This window comes from Magallana gigas, chromosome 7 (genome assembly GCF_963853765.1).
Source record: "Magallana gigas chromosome 7, xbMagGiga1.1, whole genome shotgun sequence".
Lineage (NCBI taxonomy): Eukaryota > Metazoa > Mollusca > Bivalvia > Ostreida > Ostreidae > Magallana > Magallana gigas.
In genome coordinates, this window is record NC_088859.1 from 29,936,835 (window position 1) to 29,961,072 (window position 24,238).

General features: G+C 34.3%; 3 protein-coding genes across 5 annotated transcripts; 1 reads left to right on the plus strand and 2 right to left on the minus strand.

Annotated features, from left to right (window-relative positions):
* Positions 1-990: 990 nt before the first annotated feature.
* Positions 991-11,553, plus strand: LOC105325769 (uncharacterized). Of its 3 annotated transcripts, none has more exons than XM_011425500.4 (18): positions 991-1,300; positions 1,554-1,732; positions 1,900-2,025; positions 2,359-2,413; positions 3,412-3,679; positions 4,133-4,197; positions 4,390-5,506; positions 5,638-5,708; positions 5,931-6,173; positions 6,617-6,742; positions 7,464-7,624; positions 7,865-7,960; positions 8,171-8,336; positions 8,658-8,970; positions 9,242-9,435; positions 9,751-9,888; positions 10,415-10,515; positions 10,627-11,553. In XM_011425500.4, the coding sequence occupies exons 1-18, from the start codon at positions 1,060-1,062 to the stop codon at positions 10,726-10,728; spliced, it is 3,762 nt and encodes a 1,253-aa protein (XP_011423802.3). In that variant the 5' UTR covers positions 991-1,059; the 3' UTR covers positions 10,729-11,553. The 3 variants fall into 3 exon arrangements, with proteins under 3 accessions (XP_011423802.3, XP_065921744.1, XP_034312525.2); XM_066065672.1 differs by having other exon boundaries at positions 6,620-6,742; XM_034456634.2 differs by having other exon boundaries at positions 4,399-5,506.
* Positions 11,554-14,512: 2,959 nt separating this feature from the next.
* LOC105325682 (profilin-2) lies at positions 14,513-15,513 on the minus strand. The gene is made up of 2 exons (XM_011425387.4): positions 15,230-15,513; positions 14,513-15,095 (listed from the first exon to the last, which is right to left on the minus strand). Exons 1-2 carry the CDS (start codon positions 15,236-15,238, stop codon positions 14,667-14,669), a joined length of 438 nt encoding a protein of 145 aa, XP_011423689.3. The 5' UTR covers positions 15,239-15,513; the 3' UTR covers positions 14,513-14,666.
* Positions 15,514-20,528: 5,015 nt separating this feature from the next.
* Positions 20,529-23,048, minus strand: LOC105332871 (uncharacterized). The gene is made up of 4 exons (XM_034456638.2): positions 22,785-23,048; positions 21,938-22,587; positions 21,731-21,811; positions 20,529-21,326 (listed from the first exon to the last, which is right to left on the minus strand). The coding sequence occupies exons 1-4, from the start codon at positions 22,879-22,881 to the stop codon at positions 20,973-20,975; spliced, it is 1,182 nt and encodes a 393-aa protein (XP_034312529.2). The 5' UTR covers positions 22,882-23,048; the 3' UTR covers positions 20,529-20,972.
* Between the last annotated feature and the right edge of the window lie 1,190 nt (positions 23,049-24,238).

The following is a 24,238-nucleotide window of genomic DNA, read 5'->3' on the forward strand; positions in this document are numbered from 1 at the left end:
TGTACGTATTGGGTTTATACGCAAGGGTCAATATTTATATATATAAAAATACTAAGCTGATCTTTTTTTTAAAGTCAAAATATTTTTGATTATAGGACCTTATTCATCAAACTAATAACATTTACATTAATATATAAAAAACCTCGCCAAATTGCGATCGAGATTTTATCTATGAATCAAAACACTTGACGAAACTATCTTCCTTCTAAAACATGCAAAATTTAATGTTAAATTATATAAAGTGACATAATTATAGGTCCATTGGGTCTGTTGTATGGTATTATATACGTTTTTTTTGTTAAAGGAGTTTTGTAATAATTAATCTGTAAACATACATAGAGTATTTACTTACTATGTTTACAAAAGTAGTCAATGTTAAATTACGTATACATTTGACGTTTATAAACCTAGATTTTGCTTTCTTTAGTGGTTCAAAATGTTGTAAGGGCATGTTAGGGACAAAAAAATTAAATCTCACGTCTCATTTTTATAAATATAATTGAAGAATCAATGCACATTCTGGTATTTGGTGTTTTTGATTTTTTTTCCATGATATTTTTCAATGTTTCTTTTACCTACTATATACATACTTTAAAAATTCTATTTCGACCTCTTTAGATAGAAAAAAATCATACATTTTTTATTTAGACTTGAAAAACCACCCATTTATGATATGCATATATAGCATATCGTAAATGAACGTTTTAACTTGGTCTGTTTTAGCAGAGTCATAAATAACAATGTTATTTATGTCTCTGGTTTCAGTTAGATTGAATTTCGAAGTCCTGACTGAATTTTTTTAAAACGTGAATTTTCATATTCGAATCACAAAAGTTGATGGCAGTCATTAGAATATTTATTAGTCGAACAAACTTCATTTGCAAAATCCACAAAACACTCACAGAATAATCTCGACCAGTTGACGTGTCTTGATCCCCAGGAATAACTTTTTAACATCGGGCACGTAGTCAGCAAAACCTAAAGTCAATATAGGTGGCGCTGTAAATTTGGGCCAATAGGCGTTTAAAATTTACTGGTCGTGCGCCAAATTCAAAGTTTATGATGGAGAAGACGGGCAAGTCGTCGGAATTTTCAGCAGCATACAAATTAAAATCTGGATCATCTCTTAAGAAAAAAGATGCCCGTCTTCATAGGCGTTCCATCGAGTGGAAGAGTCTCAGGGGAGAAGAAGTTGATAAGAGAAGAAACCTGAAGAATTTGTCCCCACTGCAGGAGATCAAAGAAAACCAGCACCAATGTTCTATGTACAAAGACAAGACCCCAACAAAACCAAACAAAGGTGAGACTGATTCTGCAACGTCATCAAGAATAAGAATTATTGTTTCCATTTATCTAATGCGAAAAAAAAATTGTCATTAAATTTACATAACGTGTTTTATGACACCATATTTATGTGTACACTTGACGTGTTATAAATGTTCAGTTTGTGATGAATGGATAGTCAGTTAATCTTAACTTAATTAACTGTTTTGTACACTAAGATCTCCTATTTTGTTCCTTTTCTTTTACTAACTAAAAAAATAACAATAAAGGTGGCAAACCAAATGATATGAGAGAGAAATTAAAGAGATGGAGGGAAGAAAAGGCATTGAAAAGGAAAATGGATGCACAAGAAAAAGCAAAGAAAAAACCTTTTATTATAAAACATGCAGTACCCACAGAAAAGATCAATCCATCAGCAGTTAAAAGAGAAGTTGCAGATCCCAGCAAGGTGAGATGATTTTTAAGGTTACCTTTACTTAGATGAAATGTCTATGTCGATAAAATATTTATTGACCAGTACTTTGATGACTTTAATGATAATTTCAAGTTATTTTATGCTAAATCACTTATCATTTCATTATGATTTAATAAATTTGCTTTGGATTTTAAATTTAGTCAAAATCAAACACTATGCCACTCCAACCAAAACCTCAAAATAAGGAAACAAGAGCAAACAAATCTGCAACTGTCTCCAAAAAACAAAGCAGCTCTATTATGCAGAAAGAATCAAGTGCAAAGAAGGTAAGGATACAGCACATTGAAAAAATTGTATGTTGTATTCAAACAAACTACTTTGTATCAGAAATCTACATGTATGTGAACAAATGGGAACTATAGGTTGATATATGAGCGAATTGGGGGTTAATATTACCAAAAAAAAAATACTTGGAATATATTGATGATAAGTTTATTTGAAATTGGGGAGAAAGGGGCAATTTCTGATGCAAAATTTTTTTTGACAGTAAAACTATTTTTTTAAAGGGGGAAATAATTAATTTATGAAAGATGTTAATGATTTTTTACATGTTTTATATATACACCAGTCAACTTATTATTTTTTCTTATCTTCTCTAGTCAATTGGTAAACCGGTAACAGAAAGAGTAACCCGGTCCACAAATTCTAGATCAGGTAATTCACTGTAATTTCTATGTCATGGGTTTTCTTTACTTGTTTCATAGTGTAAATAACAGGACCTATTCCTAATTTAAGAAATCAGTGGTATTTCATGAATCTTTGGTCTCCTTTTCCTGGTCATGTTTTCAGTAAGAAATTTTTAAGAAAATAGACATGAAATACCTATATGACTATAAAAAAGCTTTCCAGTCTGAAAATTTGATGCATTGTGATACCCCATTTTAAAGTTACCTTGTACCTCTTGAAAAGGGGAGGAAATCCATACTGATAGTAGCTTCCATATTATTGTGCTTATCATTTGTATGATAAAAAATAATGACGAAAAAAAGTACTAATCGTGTTATTGACCTGGAATGATTGTTTACAACAGAGGTCTGTTCAGCAGTTCAAGCGCTTGCCAAAATTTGCATTGCAGGTACAGAGGGTTCCACTTAATCTGATAGCGGTTAATCTGATAATTTTTGCCTGACAAACTGTGTGAAACAGACTATCAGATTAAGCGGAACCCTCTGTATAGGGAATTCAGATACGCACTGGATAAATCTGCCTGTGCATATGAATTCATACTTATTAATCACAACAGGTTTTAAGTCCCATTAAACTTTGTCAAAGAGATTGCAAGGTAAAGAGTCACCTGCAATTACTTTCCTATCTCTTATGTTATCACTATCTTGAATTTTTCTCATCTATTGTCTATACTAAAGAAACAGATATTGATTTCTCAACATGCTCAATGTCACCACTAAAAATTCATAAAGATACATAATGATTGTCATATTTTAACTGAAGTTAAGAAAGGACAGTTCCTGATTGGTTTTTTTTTCTTATTTGCCACTTCTTACAGATTTTAATTTTTTCTCAAAAAGAAAAAAGATCCCTATGCATGTTCAAACAAAGTAATTTTCAGTTTTGATTTTCTGAAGAAGAAGAAAGGAAACTTCTAGCAATTCTAATGATATGATTTTATACTTTATCTTTAAAAATAAATCTAGCTGTACAGAATGGAGGAAAGCAGCTGAAAGACAAGGCAGGCTCATGCAAGAAGAGTGCAACCAAAAAAGGGAAAGCCTCAACGGTGGACTTGAGGAAAGTGTCTACCGCCAGAGGAATGTCGTTTGCTCCTGACGAGTTTGCCTTTACTGCTCCCAACAACCTGGCTTCCTTTGTGTTTAAGCCACTGAGTCCGGCCAGCTGTGAAAACTTTCTTTTCTCCAACAACCCGGATGAAACTGCTGCATTTGTTGCTACCGATGCCGGAAGGTACATTATTATATAACAATCAAATTTCTTATTTTTGCAACTAATTTTTCTATTTGCATACTGAAAATCATATTTTCTTCATCTTGATTTTCATTTTTCATAAAAGAAGTGTTTTCTGTTGGAAAATATTGTAAGTTTTCTTTACTCAGCATACCATTTTAATAATTTATTGATTTCAATTTAGCAGCAACCTGTACATATTCAAAAGAGGCTACTTAGTGTGAAATGTAAATTATATAAAAAAAAAATTATCATTAAGATGATATTTATTTGCATGAAAAGCAATAAATAATATATCCAATTTAAGAATAAATGATACACAATTAAACAATAAATGTTTATATTTCATAAAAATTGGAGCAGTAGGCTGTTTTCCTTTAACATTTTATATCTGTAACTTAATGGAGAATTTAGGTGAAACAAATTATTCATGGTAGATTTCTATATTTTTAGATGTTCAACTCCAAAGAAAGAAAGAGCAGGTAGCAAGATGACTTCATCAGATGAAGAGAAGACAGGTATGTGCTGTAGAACATGTACTGGTACTGTAGATACGTATCCTGATGTGATACATTCTGTTACAAAATTACAGCGCAATCATTGAATTTCATTGGGATCCATTTTTGTGTTTCTACTGTTTGATTTTTTTATCAAAATTCTAAACATCCAAATCCAGGAATCTTTAATTAATCTAATTATAAAAATTTTAGAAATCAAAGGTAAAAAATCACAGGACAAGAAAATTGATGAAAGTAGAGCAGAAACATCAATTGAGATGACCAAAACCAGGAGACAAACACGCTCTCAAACCAAATCTATCTCATCAAGAAATAACTCTTTATCCATCATTGATATTTCTGAAAATGAATCGAGATCTCGAGCAAGAAAATCTAGCAACTTAAGAATGAGCTCCTCATCTCCAAGCAAACAGACTTCAAGCAAAACTCCCTCACGCTCCAGAAAATCATTGAGGGGTGGATCAACTGCCAGTGTCGAGGAGGGAGCTAGGAAACGGTCCTCTAGCAGAGAACTACCGTCTCGCTCTAGGTCACGCAAAAGATCCCGCAGTCAGGAAGACAGGGGTACAGAGAAACGAAGAAAATCACGGAGGTCAGTTAGCATAAATACGAGAGGTAATGTTCAGGTAGATCTGATAACTTCACCCGAGCAGCAGCCAAAATCTCCTGAAAATACAGAAAATATTATGGAAACAGATAACAAAGAGAATACAGTTGAAGAAGAAGAAAAATCTGTTGTTCCCAATGAACCACATGATCCAGCAGATGATGAGATGGACTCCAACAGGAGTGTGAAGCTTAGTAACCACAGCCTGACAGTTGAAGTGACTGAGAAACATTCCCCAGGTTCAAGTCTAAAAGCAAGGACCTCCATAGGCACAAAAGATGGACTTGAAAACATCAAGAAGGTTCCAAGCCCTAGTGTTGAAAATACGGAATCGTTGAACAATCATCCTGCTAAGAACAGAAAAACGACAAGGAGGTCATTAAACCCTGTACCTAAGATGTCTGATGATACTAAGGAACTGGCAGCTGAAGAGGAGGAAAACCTGGAAGTGTTTGAAGAGGAACCTTCCAGCACGCCAAAGAGAAAGTCCCGAAGATCCATCAGGCTTCGACCAGATTTTGCTGAAATTCCAGAGAGCTTCGCTTCTGGTGATAAAGAGAATGCGAAGCCGTCCCGTCCAACTCGTAGGTCAGTGGCAGTGGTGGATGGATTCAAGTTGCCATCAGAAAGCTTGTCTGCAAAGCGTTCAAAGCCAAAGCAGAGGAGGCACACTCTGCACATAGCCAAGAGTCCGGAAGAATGGTAACATTTACTGTTATTTAGTACAGCAGAGTTTAACAATTGAAGGGCATAGTGACATCAGTATTTTGTTTCATGTTATTACAGCTGAGCAATACTAGCAAAAAAAGATAAAGTTCATTGTACTCTTTCAGGGTAGAAATTCTTAAGAGCAGTCCTATGGTGGAAATGTCTCGGCGAACTCCGAAACAAAAATCTCCTGTGTGTAAGTACACTCTATTGCTGACTTGATAACAGTGCATGTTTATTACATGTACTAATGTGAAGGCTTGAAGCCTGATCTCTTGATACCTTTACATAAGAATAACATTGCTTATATTAAAAAAATAAGATATTTTTGTGATATTTATTAACAGCAAGGCTTATAAATGATTGTTTAAAAAAATGATTGCTATTCTTATGAGCATTGTAATATGATATTCAACAGCAAGACTTCCAGCGCTGGATTTGGAATTGGACCTAGATGACCTCAATCTACCCCCTAAGGAGGATATCCAGAGCGACCTTGACATCTCCAAGGTGATAATGGCCAATCTATCAGCGGAGGAAGCTGATTTATGTCCTGATAAAGCAGCAGTTGAACCAATGGACGTCAATTCATCAGACCAGGCTGTTGAACAAGTAGACACAGCACAAACACAAGACCAGTGCCCTGCCAGTACTAGTTCTGGTAATACACATATATACATATTGCATGTTTTAATGGTCCCTACTGTAAATGCCTTATTTTGTGCAAGTACTAAATTCCCCTAATTTGAAACAAATCGAAATAGTATAAAAGCTGCTATTATTTTATCTTGTTTTCAACTGTCTGAAAATTACATGTGTAGCAATATTTTAAAATAAATGAGGGGGTTTTTCACATGGTTTAATGTGAATTATATTTCTCCAGATTGAAATAGAATTCTAAAGAATTTCGAAAAAATCTTCAGCATATGCCTTGTACATTGAAAAGCAGTATAAGGTTACATTACTAAAACTTATTCAACTGGTCATGTATATTGTTGTAGAATTGGAACAACACTTCTAATTCGTGCCCCTTTTTCTCGTCTCTCATTTTCTGTGTAATTATGGGTGACTATGTTACATGTAGGGGTACGTATTTTTTTGAAGGAGAACAACTTGATCAAGAGCATGATGTGAAATACTTTAGAAACCTATTGATATCAGAGACAGACAGATTCAATGTCATGTGTAAGAAATGGGAGACTATCAACACACCAGAACTCACAGAGGAGGGTAAGTACTTTACCTGTAGACAGAAATTGGTGAAATTGACCAGGTACTGTGGTTCAATATTCCTTGAGTACCAGTTTTCGTGGATTTCGTTGTTAAGTTTATCCATGTAATTAAATAAGGAATCATTCTTTGAATATTATGAGGTGATAATTTCGGTCGGGGCGTCAAATCAAATAAAGCCCGAAGGGCTTTATGATAGATATAATCACGCCCCGACCGAAATTATCACCTCATAATATTCAAAGAATGATTCCTAATTACTTATATTTATATTATTTTAAACCATCTTACGATTAGATATTTAAATATAAATAAGCAAACCCCGCTGGCGCCTCAATTTGGCTTTATGAATTATATAGTACAAAATCGATATGTAATGTTATCACAGGCAAAGACACAGGAAAATGTAAATATTATGATTTAAAGTTCAAAATGAATAACAGTTCTTTAACACAACTACAAAAAAAACGAAACAAAACAAACAGAAAGACAACAATATTTTAGTCTTATGTACTTGTTTAAACCTAAAATATAAAGCAATACAAAAATATATGTTCATTAAAGTGCAATTTCTTCTAATTTCTCTTGATAGAGTCATTAACCACAAATTTACCTATCCTTGAAACTGTGGTTTTCATTTTATCCACGAAAATTGATACCCATGAATATTAATAAAACCACAGAACATCATTTATATTTACCCTCTTGATTTACTTTCTAGTGCAAGGTCAGATCAGAACTGTGATAGGCCAGGCACAGTTGATAATATCGCAGAGATTTAAGCAGTTCAGTGGGCTTGTGGACGACTGCGAATTTAAGCTGGGTGAAAAGGAGACGACCTGCACCGACCTCCAGGGATTCTGGGATATGATTTACTTCCAGGTACAATAGATGTTTGGGAATTAAATTTGTACACCCGTTTCATTATTGTAAACCAACTTATATTTGCATGCAAGAGTATTTCGTGAGGTTCTTTCACAAATATTATGAGGTTTTCATTGGTACACGTAGATTACAAAATGTAGTTGATATTAAAGAATAAGAATTAGGTTTATGATTAAAAGTTTACATTGTTCTTTTTTTAATCTGCATGAATCAGCATAATGCTTTGTTTTGTGAAAGGTGGAGGATGTAGACAAGAAGTTTGAAGACCTACAGAAACAGCGTGAGGCAGGATGGGTGAAGAAATCCCCTGAACCAGTCAAGAAAGTGGTCAAGGTGAGCCTGTCGGGAAAATTGGGCTTTGACTTGAATGAAATAGTTTTATATTTACTTTTCCTGAACCTGTTCTGTACATTTCACATCCCCACTGATGTGACCTTTCAGTGTTCTGTCCCTAGTCCCTTTGTACTCGGATTTGAATGAAATGTTTTATTAACCCCCCACCCTCCAAAGCAAAGTAATCCCTGCAATTGTTTATATCAACAGAAGAAAAATGTTAACAAACCAGTTTTAAAGAAGCCAGTGAAGTCCAAGTTTGCTGCCTTTAAAGCCAGCTTGAAATCATCTGCTGCTCCTGCTCAAACCATTGAACATGACTGGGGTCTCTTTAAAGTTACCAGTCCCCTCAGGAAGCCTTCCTACCACTGCGAAGGTAAAAGGGATAAAAGGGATCAAAGACAAGTCTGTTTGGATTTAATGCTTAGAACAAAAAAAAAATGATGTACAAGTAATATTGGTTAATTGCTGCAATGTTGATTAATTTTACTACCATATTAAAAGGGGAATTAAACAATATTCAATTTGAAAAATTAGTAATTTCCTCTTTGCAAATCTTGCAATAAAATTAATTACCTGGTATTTGTCCGCTTCAATTTGTTTTGAAAGTTTTCGACTTAGAATCCAATATTTTTTGGGTTTTTTTTGCCTTAATATCAATTCATATGTATGTATAAAGTTTGTTTTTTTAATAAAGCTGGGTCTCCCAAGCCAAAACCAGCTGAATCACCGATGCCACTACAACCTAGACCAGATCTATCCCAGCCAGAGGAGGAAAACCAGTCGCAGCCAGTATCAGGGGTTCAGCAAAACCCTCCAACAATCGCAGTGGAAGATGTTTCTGTTGTAAGGACCCCCAAAAGACAGAGTTATCTACCCATAATTCCCAGTCCCCTCCTGCAGGACTGCACCCCCCAGCCACGCTTCACACGCAGTCTGTTGAAACACACTCCCCTCAATGCAACAGAGGACAAAATAGAGACACCAAGGCCTAGACGACAATCACTGAGGTTAATTTAGAGACTCAAAACCATTTTAGTTGTGTTTTTACCTAAATTGAAAAATAATTTTCTAGTAGAAACTACTGGCAATTTTGTCTCGCTTATTCGAAAAACAAACTCTTCACACTATTACTAGAATTACTCATGAAATATTGTAGATAAAAATACAGATCAACTGATTCTTTTTACATCAGGCTGTTAGCTTACCAGGGTTTATGATGCAATAACCTTCATTTTTATGGCACATAACAGGGGAAAAATATTTAACAAAACATTTCAGGAGATCCATTAACCTGAAGAGGAAGTCTGTGTCATTTATGGAGGAGCCAGAGAAGCCAGAGTCTCCCGCCAATGAGAGCTTCTCCAAATATCTCCAGCCCTCCCAGTGTATCCCAGAGGAGTCCAACAGTCCTGTCAGCATCATGGACAGTTACTTCAGCGAGGCAGCATCTAAATCACCAGTTCTCAGCTCTGGTATGTATAGATCTAGTTCACCAGTCCCAAGCTCCGAAATCTAGTTCACTAGTCCTTAGCTCTGATATCTAGTTCACTAGTCATTAGCTCTGATATCTAGTTCATTTTTGAACAATGGGAGTACACAATATCTAAAATGTGGTCCAGATTTTGGTTTTTTGGGGGGGGGGGGTGCTAAAAAGTGTTTGAACACAGGAGAAATTTTATATTAAAGAATTTAGATTGTTGATATGCATTGTTATTTGCAGAAGGGGCTGAGAACCCAGGAATTGCCTTTTTTTTGAGTCCTTTAATATGCTACATTGACATTTGTAGGTGGAAAATCTGCCAAATCTACACTGAAATCAGACAGAAGGCGGTCAGCACGCAGGAGTGTGTCATTTTGTAGTCCACTGCCAGAGAAAGACAAATCTTCCTCCCTCAGACAACCTCCTACCCCTCACCGCTCCCTAGGTAAACAAACTCAGATCTCATTGGTCTCTGAGCTAACAGGCTCAGTATTCTTTCTACAAACAAAATAAGAGGCATCCCCATGATGCTAAGAGTGAGGGCTGATGATTTTCATCATCTTGATAGAAGTTGATATATTTAACATTACAAAGTACTGTGGAGCTTCAGTAGTCATTATTCTTTTTGGACAGGTTTAAATGTGAGTCAATTTTTATAACATTGAAAAGTTCAAACCCCAATTTTATATATGGTAAGTATTTCATTATTTCATTGGTTGGAAACAAAAGTGGAAAAATCAAATATGGAGGGTTTTCCCTTCCTCCATCACCTCACCCACCTCCAACTCTACCAAAGACTTATTATTTTGCATGTTGTAGTTAAACAGATCAAGAAAACATTCTTTCCTATTAAATTGATGATGAAACCAATAGATAAGTTTGATGTTTGTAATCTGTAGGGTCAGCAGTGGAGGACACTGGAGAAATCGATTTCAGTTTGTCAAGCTTAAAGTTTTTTTCTTCTTTTGCAGTTGAAGAACCAGACTCTGATTCTGACAATCAAAGTGATAACGAGACCAAGTTTGCCTCGCTGAATGTGGCCTTTACGCCCATCACACGATCAACTCGATCAGTGAGTGCGACAAATTTACAACTGAACAGTCAATTCCATAAATGGTGATCAAATGTAATTTGTTTGTCGGCAATACATGTATTAAACATCATGTCCACACTTTCATTTCAGAGACCGAGTTTATTGTACACTCCCCCTGATCTTGGATCTCCCTCACAGAAGAGTTCTGCTGCTGATGTAGCTATAGGTACCCTCATTTCATTCTCTCCCTGAGGTAAAAAGGGAAAGGGGGGGGTCTGCACCCTCCCCACCCACCCCAGTGTTTAACAGTCATCAGTCACAGCTGTTTGGTATTGGACTACTATGATTGGACTACTGTGGATAGTGTTAATGGAGATGGACAGTAGTGCTCATGGACATCATCTCTGATTGTGTCTTTTTTTATCTCCTTTTTTCCATTGCTTTCCTTTTATACATGTTACGTAAGGGTGTTCATGTTTTAACAAGATGTACTGAATGTCAGTGAATGACAGTATTAAGATTTTTTTTTTCTGTATTGAAAGATTGAGCGTTTGCATGTGTGTGTTTTTTAAAAAAAAGCTTTCTTTTATATGACAAATGTGTACAATCTGGTACTTTTATTCAGTGACATGTATCCCTCTCTGCTTCCTTTCTGATGCCTGTTTTGAGGATGAATGAACGATATTTAAAACTTAGGCTATTTCTCATTAGACCAGCAAGTCTTGTTTTTACACACATAAAAAAATGATATGACACACTTTATTTGTATTTCGAAAAAAATTTCCCATTGCTTTACCAATTATTCCATATCCTTGTGTAATTATATTGATTGTGGAACATATTGAATATAAGTGTGTTCTTTTGCTATTATTTGATCCTGGCATTTTGTAAGAGATTATGCAACTATCACTGATAGTTTTGTAGGAATCAAAATAAGTAAAACCATTTACCTACATCATTGTCGGTGGGCTCTTTTTTTGGTATGATGCTGATATGTTATTCTTGATGATGTTTTCAATAAGATTTCCTGTTATTTGTAAGATCAGCTTGTAACAGACAATAAAAAGATAAACTATACTATTTTTAATTCTTGACATACATTTATATAAAGTATTCATCTGTATACATTTGTATTGGTGCAATAGGTACAGAAAGCGTGAATTCAACACCCTACTACGGATTATCCAACCATAAGTTGTTTTTTTTTTTTTTGACAAGTCTAATAATTAGCCTTTTTACATATTATTAATTTCACAATGTAATATGAAATATTGTTATACTTTCATGTTAAATACTGAAGTCTGATTGGTTAAGACGCAGTTCATAATCCTTTCTATTACCCTCAGCGTTAGCAACGCACTTAGCAACGGGTAACATTATATAAATAGTGCCTGTTTGGGAGGGTAACAGTTGAAATTGACAACCCGACAAAACCATTGTCAACCGACGCGAAGCGGAGGTTGACAATGGTTTTCGAGGGGTGTCAATTTCAACTCTTATCCTACCAAACAGGCACTATTTATTTTGTTATATTGAATGTCTTAATTTTTAAACTTGACTGCTTTGACGTAGGAATAGCGTGAATTCTACGGCGAACCGTACGCGCATAATTTTCGCGCATGTAACAATTTTTAATGTTAACCGTTGCTAAGTGAGTTGCTAACGCTGAGGGTAATAGAATGGATTATGAACTGCGTCTAAACCAATCAGAGTATTTAACATGAAAGTATAACAATACAAATTGTTACATGTGCTAAAATTATGCGCGTACGGTTCGCTGTAGAATTCACATTATTCCTATATAAAAGCAGTAATTTCTTAAAAATTAAGACATTCAGTATAACAAAATAGATAATGCCTGTTTGGGAGGATAACAGTTGAAATTGACACCCCTCGAAAACCATTGTCAACCTCCGCTTCGCGTCGGTTGACAATGGTTTTCGAGGGGTGTCAATTTCAACTGTTACCCTCCCAAACAGGCACTATCTATATAATATCAACCTTGTACCTCTCGAAAGGGAGGTAACTCTTGCTGCTATACATCTCCGTAATATTGTACGATAGGGCAAGGCACTTTGATATAATTACAAACTTTGAATTTTTTCAAAGTGCGTTAAATTTGTGATAAATTCAAACCGTTCTGAAGTTTTTTCCAAATATGATGGAATAAAGTTACACATTGAAAAAAATTTAATGTGCCTTTATTTGAAGGTACATAAAACTTTATTATGGAGACCTTTTGAAGAAAAATATGTTTAATTTAATACAAACTGGGCTTCGATTTTAAATTATATGATAGTATGGTAATTTGTTAATACTAATGAATATGATTGGCTGTCTTTGAGGACAACCAAAGAAACAGTTCAATTACCAGTACATTTTTTTCAGATTGATGACAGGGAGAACGATATTCATAACTCGTCTCTCCTTCCCAAACATGATATTCTGCAAAATAGAGTAAACGTAACAGAACTGAAAAAAGGATAGGCATTGCTGTAAATAAAGAAGCGATATTGAAGAACAAGCCACAGTTCTAGTTTGTTAAAAAAAACTTGGTGTTTAATAAATCCTCTTCTCGAATTCAAACCAACCTAATCGACAGAAATAAGAGAGCTAAATTGTGTAAACGTTAAAACACGTTCTACTATAAGATAAGCATTAGGGTATGTACTTTCTGGCACTGGTACTCTAAAAGATCGTATTGCGTTTGGTATGCATGGTGAATACCAGTAACGTACGTTTTTTTCATTGTTGTTCATAAGCATATGAACTTTTAATCATTTAAAATATGTTATATACACCGTGAGATCCACCGAATGAATTATTTTCGTTTTAGCCTCATAGCCAAAAAAAAAAGAGTAAATTTCCTGCAAACATGTTCACGCGGCAAACGATGAAAAAATGGAAGGACAATGGCTAAGCGATGCAGTTCATTTCCTATTAGGATTATACAAATCTCATGAGTTGTTCTTAGTGTGTAAATTATTTACCTTCGTGAGCTTATTTCATTAGAAAACACTTTTGAAAACTGTTTATGAAGTTAGCTGAAAACGCCATGGGTTCTCTGTTTATTATATTCCATAGAGCTAAACAAAGGGCGACCTGTAGTGATCAGTCCGTCCGTCCATCTAAGATCACTTGTCCGAAGCATATCTTCTCTCCCGTCGGCTTATCTGTCTCATACTTCACCCACATAGTGATCTTTAGTAAAGGATTTACAGTGACCTAGAACCAAGCTTTGAGGTCGAAGGTTAAAGTCATAGCAGAATAATGTGAAAAACCATTGTCCGGGTCATATAGGCTTAATTGGTAAATAAAGAAATTAAATTGAATTGAATATACTAGTTGTCTCTCCCTTAGATCCAGTCTGATTAATAATGCACCCACAGGGTGTCTTTAGTCAAAGGGTAGCGACTTTACAAGTCCCTCCCCTTTAAAAACTGATGCTACGTGCCCTAATGGTGAACCTTTTGTAAGATCTCCTCAACCAACCAGCTTGAAACTATTAAAAAATATAGTAGCTTTTTATGTTTATAAGGAAATAAATACAACCGGGATATAAAATCTAAAAACAAAAAAATCGAGATAAGCCATAAACACTTAACAAAGCCACGATGGTATGGGAACGTTTAATATAACGTCAAATACCAAATGGTACAAAATACATAGGGAGCTCAGAGCTTTAAATTACAAAATCAAGAAGTTCAATATCGACAATGACTTGTCCGTTTCTGCGTCTCGGTGGCCTCACCGTAGGTAAAAGGTATCCAACTATGTTTCAAAAGGACTGCAGACTTTCAATGGAGAAAGACCAACTTTAACTAATGGATGTTAGATCAACAGCCGCAGAAATGTGGTCCTGTTTGTTACACTAAAAAATAACAATGTCATAATAGGCCATTGTGCCTACTTAAACAACACTAATCGACTTTACAAAGAAATCACAATAATCCAATTTAATTCATTTGTAGAGTCTGTTAAGCCGAAGTAATTTTTCCATTGTTTGATTATTACATTGTCGGTTTTTTAAATCAACTTTCTCACGATGTAGCATAATCACCGATCATCAAATGTACATGTAGTTCTAGATAAATATCTACACTCCATGAAGGTGCGCATCTTGAAATGGGTTGGGAAAACCGAGCCCGTACAGTCTTTGAGAGATTTCCACGAATCGCTCTTTATGTCTTTCAGAGTCCATGCTCCCGCAGATAATCCCCAACTTTACAAATCATGTTGTAGCACCCGCCCGGGTGGACGCCGTCCTCGTATACCCCGATCACCAGCGAGTTCCTGCACCGGTACACTATACAGCCCGACCCTGAGGCCCCCTCCCGCCCCACCATTACCACGCTGTCCATTCTCGTGCACGTGTAGAGTTTACCACAAAGTGATATTCCATCCAGGCGGAGACTGTTTGGTTCCACGAATCCGTTTGCGATGGCTTTCACCTCTGCAGAAGACAGTTCTAAAGTGGGAGATGCGGCCCATCGGCGTCCATCGCTGCCGACTATGGCGGCCCGGGAGACGTATCCACTCTCTATCAGGACATTGGTGACGTATTCTGACCAAGCAGGCGACATCCCGGTGCTCATTTCATCCGAGGCTTGAGCACCATTCTGTGTGAGATGGAATGAGTTAAAAGGCTATACGACTTAATGGAAGCATTCACTCCGAAAGTAAAAGCTGTTTAAAACTCCTCAACGGAAAAATGCATTATAATGGACGGGGTACAAAAGGTGATTTTACCTACCTGTTTCATAAAGGGATCGATGGGAATTTTTTTCACACGCTATTTAATGAGTGCGCAAATCTTGAATACGTTTTTATCAACGTTCAATTCAACTAGGCGACAAATCGAATATATACGTATTCGAGATACATATCGATTAACTGAATTAAAGTAAGGCCTTTGTACTGTGGAAACAAGATATCATCGCAAAGACTATGAATACATTTGGAATAACTTAAATCCCAAATAACTGGTCCTAAACAAATATCACCTCGTCCATTTGCTTATATGGCGCGATCGGCACCGCTTCGTTGTAAAATCAGTGTTGAATCAAAATCAATACAAACTTTTCCCGATTTGTTGCTGACATAAGGTGAGATGGTCGTGACCTTGTTATATAAACCTGTTTCTGGAAAAATATAAATTCAATAAGTTTCCACGGATGTTCTTGAATTATTAAGTATATAAAAGAAAAGGCTATTAAACGTTGATTAAAAAAATAATGATTTTGATTCAATAGTAAAATGAAGATAATGTTATAGACCAATTGACACATAAAATACAGGTAAAACACATTACATTCAAGTTCACATAAGTTATGTGAGAGAAGATGGAAAAAATTATGATTAAGATTAATTGTAATTATCTAAATGCAGTGGCTACGCATAGTGACCGATCTGATTTAACACATATGTCATAATTTGATACCCCTTGATTAATAAAGATGCAACACAACCTTAAATTGTTCTGTTATAGGGACCGGTTGCCATGATCGACTGTTGCAGTTTCAGCTATCCACGATAAAATAATCACAAACAAACTTTGAATAAAAAAAAAATAATCTTGGGTTGAAAGAATATTCTAAGTGTTTGGTAACTAAATAGTACTTAAAAATAAGATATTTACCGTCTATTTAGTTTTAATATGTCTTTAAAGTTACTAAGATTTGCCAATTTTTATCTTTAGTATCCGTTACCATGGCAATGAATGCCATTAGAAGCTTTAAGTTATTGCCTCTTGCTACTTTTTACATCGATATATATATATATATATTCATGTCAGCAATAAAAAGAGAATTGGATATAGTTATGGCACGCCAAATTCACAAAAATGAGCTTATCATTGTTTCACAGTCGATAAACTAGGTTTAACGGTTGTAAACTATAGTTACGGACAGAGAACTATAGTTAACGACGATAATCTATATTTTACATCTGTAAACCATAGCTAACGCGATCATCTATGTGTTTGAAGTGTAAAACTATAATTAACACTAAAAACAACCATTTGCTATTGCAAAACATAGTTTATCTGATAAATATAGTTTCAAGATATGGCACACCATATTAATAAAAATGAGCTAATCATTGTTTCACAGTCGATAAACTATGTTTAACGGTTGTAAACTATGGTTTACGGACCGAAAACTATAGGCCTAGTTAACGACGAAAATCTATACCGGTATTTCACATCTGTAAACCATAGTTAACGCGTTCATATGTTTCAGAAGTGTAAAACTATAATTAACGCCGAAAACAACCATTTGCGATTGCAAACATGATTTATCTGATAAATATAGTTTCACGATTGTGAAACTATGATAAACAACTCTTAACCATAGTTAACGAATCTAGATAATAGCTTAAAGATGTGAATTTATTTGTATCTGCAAACTCTATCGTTAACGTTATTTACAGATAGATATACAGTACTTAGACAATCTTTCATAAACTATAGTTTACAACCGTTAAATATTGTTTTGCAGATGAAAACTATAGTTAACTATTATTTAGTAAAGAAAAGATCGTTAAATTTTACCTTTTAAATTTGGGTCATTCCTAATAAGTTTATATAGAGCTCTTCAAAACAGTCTAAAAAAAAAAGCAATAACTATTGAGCCCTGTTACAGCCATAAAACTGAGACAAGTCTACTTCTTTTTTTATCTCAGTCTTATTCTTCTTATACTGCGGACTCATTAGCGATCGAGGAGGGGTGGGGGGGGGGGGGTGGGAGGTAATAATCTTCGTGGATTTTTTTAAAGGTTTATGAAGACGTATTTTAATGGCTTAACTTGTATAAATAAGGAATTAGTATTGTGGATTATAATTCGTTGATAAAGTCATGGTTGTGACTTTTAGTAATTAACAATTTTTAATTGTCAATGAGTCCATATCTAATTAGTCATGGACTCATTGACAATTAAAAATTGCTAATTAGTAAACGACAGGGGGATGGGACACACGAAATTAGCAAGAGTTAGACCAACACAAACTCTTGATTCAACACTGTATACGCGTACATTCTTTTTGTTTTGATAAAAGTGAGACTAAATTCAAAGGGGTCATCTAAGTTTAATGACCTTTGAGCCTAATGAAACGGACAGTTTCTATTATTTTTTTCCCTTTTATATAGAATTTGGATAATCAAGACCATTAACAAGAGGCCCATGGGGCCACATCGCTCACCTGAGAAACAATGGCTTTATATGGGTGTTCAAAGTATATTGTGCCATATGGCCCCTCGGTAGAAAAACCAAAAAAAAAAAAAAAAAAAGAATACCACAAAATAAACTGTATCCAAATTTTACACTTATTTTCCTACACTTAATCTTTGACATTGTACCCTTATGAAATACCATTTTTACCAAAAAATAAAATCCTATGCAAGAAATAAAACTAAATTTTTGGTAGGGGTACACTCTTCCAATTCTCTTTATTTTAGTTCTGCCCCCTAATTTTATAAAACGATCCAATTATATATGAGAATATGCATATAGGTACATATTCATCTTCAACTACATTGTACTAGCTAGTTATTATATTTTATTAAAAAAAATTCCTATATGTGAAAGAGGAAAAGTGTACCTTAAGGCGCTCAAATTAAAAACATTCAAAAATTTAATTGGTCTTCCGCATTATACACATTTGTTGTTTACCAGGTATGAACTCGCGCTACATTTCATTACCTTACTCACTTGATCGATGAATACATTCGAATAAAAAATGTTGTCATGTGATATGTTAAAGAGCTATTACATGTATAATGAATAAAAATCTTTTTTTTTTTGCTATTCAAGATTTCTGATAAGGTCTAGCCCCCCACCCCCCACCCCCACCCCTCTCAATGAGCCTCAGACTGCAATGTATTAACAGGCATATCGCTCTATTTTACTAAAGCCCACCCTTTATTTTCATCTTTATTCAAAACCAACGTTAACAAATGGCTACAAATCAAGATGATTTTCCGCTGTAATTTTTTCTTAAGAATAGCGATAATACATTTATCCCCGTAACAGTAATGTTTTTAACTGTTTTAAAGAGGTAGTTTTTATATAATTGTGTCTGAAAACCAACAAAGTTGATGTAGATTCATCGTATAAGGAGGGGGGCCTAAACGGTTGTTACAGGATATCATCCTTTTAATTTTTCGTTAGTGAGACATTTCTAGTGATAAGTCAAAATTTCAGCGTCAAATGTAGAATTATAAGCAAGATACAGAACTCACCATTCTGCTTGGTTTGAGTCAATTTTTTGTTTACAAGAGTTAATTACATTCAGCTTAAGATATTTAAACTTGGTATTTCCTATTCAGAATGAACAAAAGCACGGCCTTAGTTATGTGAGCAAAGCTCTGTATCTTGCTTGTAATTCGAAACTTGACACAGCTGAATATTATTAGTAAAGAGAAAATTGTAAATAATTTACACTGAAGAAACATGCACTAAAACAAAGAAAGAGCACAATTTATTTTTCATAATATATATACACCTATATATTTCTAGCAGCAAAAACAATCTCCGTTTAGACTGAAAATGCAGAGCATCTTAACAAAACACGTTGCATTATAATCGACCATAACGTAGAGATCGTACCGAATTACCAATAGAATGTATAGTATTTATAATGTAATATGTTGTTAATGCATCAGATTTTGCTCATTTTGTGCAGGTAAACAATAAACTCTCTGATTTATCGAAGTCTATATTTGATTCGATACGTAAACAATTCCAAAATACAGGCAATATTCCCCCTCAAGTTAAAAAGCATACACAAAATTCAAAACAACGTAAAACCACGGTCACGAGTCAAAAATGTCAACGCATTGAAAGATTTAACTTCAATTCACTTCACGAAATCGGCACAAATATATTAGGCTTGTTTCAAGTACCCCTTCGCACGTAAACTGTTGCACAATAAGCAAATTCATCTTTGTCAGTTTGACCCGTTTGTCATGCGTCAACATTCAAACATGGGCTGCCTTGTACCGAACCCGAAGTTATAAACTGATTGACAGTGATTATCTCTTTATTTTTATTTTCGTACAATACTCAAATTTGAAAAAGAAATTCGCCGATAATTTTTGCAGATTATATTTTCCTTTCCATAAGGATTATTTTTGCAAAATAACGTTGAATTTGACTCAGTAGTTCTTGAGAAGAAGATTTTTTAAAATGCACCCCCTGTTTCTACAGTTTCGAGGTTTTCTCCGTTTTAAATAAAGATCAGTCTTTCATTTCTGCAATTTATAATCACCTTTCTATAGGGATGTTTTGTGCTAAATTTGGTTGAAATTGGCCCAGTGGTTTTAGAGAAGAAGTTAACAATGTGAAAAGTTTACAGACGGACGGACGGACGGACAGACGGACGGACGACGGACAAAAGGTGATCAGAAAAGCTCACTTGGACTTTCAGCTCAGGTGAGCTAAAAACGGGGAAAAGGTTGGTTTAACTGTATAATTTCGGAGAAAAATGGGCTGATCCGTGTAATCCACATTTACAATATTAAAAACAACAGCCGTGTCAAATGTAAATGTTTTAATTCAAATTCGTTTACAAATAAACTCAAGAAAATATACATCATTTACATGTAACTTATCTGATAAATCTGGTTTAAGAATTAACCCAGAAAACAAAATAATATTATAAAGAAACAAAAGTTTTAAAATTGATAAATGTATATTGTAATCGTGAAAGCATTTTTAAAAACGTTGTTCGGATATTTTTTTTTATATTCTGGTGAAAAAAATCTAGTATTAATATGAATAAACAAATTACCGGTTGACTGAGAGGTAAAGCCAATTCATTTATATAAACAAAATTCAAAATGCTTCTCAGTTGAAATTAATTTGTACCTAATTCCAAATTTTGTATTTCTTTCTACCGGTCCACATACCTCGTTTAATTACTGCATGTAATAGATTTTTTTTCCCATTCACATATACATATAAATCAATAATTAATAGCATCATTTCTAATAAAAAGTGTACACTTTTTCAATTTTATTTTTTATTTTTTGTTAAAAAAGTTAACTTCAGCATTGTATAGCACAAATAAAAATTACAGCAGTGTATAGCACAAATAAACAAATTAAATTCAAAATAAAGCACAATAAAAATAAATAAAATATCGTATTAAAATATTTAATGAAAAAAATATACGTTGTAAAGAATGGTGGAAAAAGTTATTGATAAATAAAATGATACTAAAACGAACACGTTTACGGTAAATGCAAAAAAAAAGAAAAGCACCTTCTTTTCAAAATACAATCCCTGAGGCAATTTTTTCTTTAAGAATATCACATAATCAAGTATACGAATAAATATAATATAATATATTGCATAGAATAAACAGATCATTGGCAGCTGGACGTGCAAAGGGTTTTCATAATAATGGGGACATCAATCTCAAGGTACTATGGAAAAAAAAACCCTGACCATAGCTCGGTTGGTTGTTGGTTGAGAAATAACAGAGAAATTTGACATCACTATAACGACCATAACTTTGACCATGTTTCATTGGATGAGAAGTTCCTTAGAAAATTGTAAACCTGATTGACGTGCAAGTACATGTAGAGCTCAAATGAAAGATGCTGAAACCCGTCATCGTCGGGACTTGAATACAGAGGGAAATCTACAATATCTATTCCCTTGAGGACGGAAAAGTTTTCAATGCCACACAAAAGTCCTTTAACGCTTTTCCTCAACTGTTGGACATCACCACAGATGTTATCATAGCGGACGGTCTCGTTCTGACACCTTTTTTTGATCGCCAAATTCAGAAGAGCGTAACTTTTGAGGAGGGATGTGTGTAATTCCACAGTTAGGTTTTCTGCAGTAGTCTGGAATAAGATAAAAAGTTTGAATAAAGTGATGTCAATTGTTTCATTCACAGTTGAGTTTTTGACCTACTCTAGTTTCATCACATAGTTATATTAAATGTAAACTAGCTGTAAAAATGTTTCCAACAATTAGCGACTGATATCATTTGCAAAAGCATTCATGCAATCATAAACTTGTAATTAGCTGGCATTACATGTAAAGGAACAGAAATTTTCGAGTCGGTTTATTTTCAATGTTATTTTTAAAGACGACCCCTTTGTATTCCTTGAAAAAAGGGCTATGCTAATTTTGGAAAAGTTTAGAAATAGAACGAAATAATAAACCAATGCTACGCCAGTGTAACAATTATTATTAACAAACTATTTTTTTCTAAAAATTGAAACACAAAATGTTCTTTACTTACCTCATTTTCTAGCATGTTCTCTGAGGCATAACATGTAAAGTCTTCCTGTTTGAGTTTTTCAATTAAGCTGTCATTCCTTATCTGTTGAAATAAAATTGTTTGGTACATAATTACTGAATGTGACCGTGTGATTGCACGTCATCATTTACAAAACTTTTATAAGCAATTGTTTTACTCTATTAAAAAGCAATTAAATAAATTACTAACGATTTCGGAGATTTTGGAGAGCAATTGGCTGGTGAAATGGACAGACTTTGCGAGAAATTCCTGGATCCTTTGAAGTATGTGTCTCACGTAGTCTTGGTCGTGTTCGGATGGTTTGTTATCGGGGCAGGGTTTTTTGAGCAATCCATAAATCTTGTTTCCGGTGATTACACCTGATCCCGCGGTGTAGATACGCAGAGGGCAGTCATTCGGATTACTTTCTGAATTATTTTGATTTTGAGACAGCCCAGGAGTTTCGGTGAAGTCGCTGCTCCTCCTTGTGGACGAATCTGACGTCATAGTAACAGCCGAATCTTGCATCATTTCGGCACCTCTAGTCGATTCGAATGCTGTGGACCTCTTGACCCGGACATCGCTGGTAGATAGCAATTTGATGATCTTTGGAGCATTTTTCTTGACTTCTTCGTGTTGTCCTCTGAAGTTCTGCGATACCGTGTGTTTCGTAACTGGTGACGGCCTGCTACCATCGGCTCGGTTAGCGTTGTCGTCGCCATTGTTGATCGCTGGTACAATTACGTCATCTATAAAGCTTTCGTGGGCTATCACATCCTCGGGTATTTGGGGCATTTCAACGGTCAGGTTTTCATTTGAGGTTGGAAATAATGCGAGTTTAAACCCCCAGCTGACAGAGTCTGTAAAGATAAGATTGATTTTATACTAGTATTATATAAACTGAACGCGTTACGAAATTATCTCATTTCCATTCTCAAATATTTCTAGCAGATTACTTTATTATTTCTAGCAGATTACTTTATTTTTCTTCACTGCAGCAAATGAAAGGGTTTCACTAACATAACAGTTTAACGTTAAATCTACAGGTGATACATACCATTCAAAAGACATAGAATTGTGAAAAATAATAAAACTGGTTGCATGTTCATTTCTTCAGTGTTGAGTCTTATTAAAACTAAGTTCAAATATATCATGCTTTCGCTGATGTCGAATTTATATATGCAGAAAGAAAGAAAGAATTTTAGAAAGAAAAGTTTCAAATGTTAAATCAAAGTAACTAATGAATGAATTCTTAAGACGGCATTCAGAGTTGTAATAGAAAAAAGCGACCAATCAGATCCCTATCCTTTAGTTTCGATTTTATCGAAAAATCTTAGACAATTTAATTACTTTCACTTTTAATGCTACGGAAACGATGTGTCAGCATCTGATGCTTCGTTCTATATTTAGATTTTTTAAATATACAATTTCTTGATCTGATTATTTGTGTGTAAGTAGTAAAAATATATCATAGCTTCAACTGTGTATAATATTCACAGATTCTGAAGATTTTCCTTGAGAAAAAAATCATTAAACGAATAGTTTAATAATGCTTTAGGTCAAATATTATTTTTCTTTCAAACTGGTATTGTTATTAAATTCTGTTGAGTGGAGTGTTTAGAATACCAGTACCAGTATATGCCTACCAAACTGCACAATTATTTCAAATGTGTGTTTAATTTCATTTTATATATATTAATATGTTTAAATGATATCATTAATGCATATTCTTTCTTTCTTTTTTTCTTCCACTAATCGGCTCATGAAAAATCATTTGGACAACCTGTAAATATATTTTATCTAAATGGTTAGCCATCCAACTTTAATTCTTATTCACTTTTTTTTAATCCGAGTAGTCCAACTAAATATAAACTGACTAACCATATTCTTCGCTGGAATCATTCAATGAATGCTTCCGACTTCGAGTATTATAGGTCAGTGTGGACTAAGAGTGATCTTAATCGAATTTTTTAAAATGATTTGGCTCAAAGGTCTTTGATTAATTTCAAATAATAATATTTTCATATAGAGCTGTGAATGCACTCTTTGTAGGTTTGTTTTACTTTAAGTACTTTTTAAAAATATATACATGTATTTGAAAAGTAAAAATCGGACATAGATTTTATATATGTATTAATTTCTAAATCAAAACTATGACGGACTTGCTCTAAGTTCTACCTAAAAAAAGTTTTGTTTATTTTGTTTTTGTTTTTTGTATTTTTTGTATATTTCATAAAACAATCATAAGTTCTCAACGCATTTCTGGCCACTGCGTTATATAATCGGCCAAGGTTTGCCGAATTCACATTCGGCAAAACTCGACTGATTCAATCGCGTACAAGTATATCGAAAAAAAAAAGAAGAGTTACGAATGGGCCGTGCTGTTTGGAATGCATAGTTAATCATTAAAAGCTGCTTGTATGACACTCAAGAATGTAAAGTGCTCGTTTCCGGTTGTCAGATACAACGCCGTCTATTTTCATTTTATATATATATTTGTTTTTTCGCGGA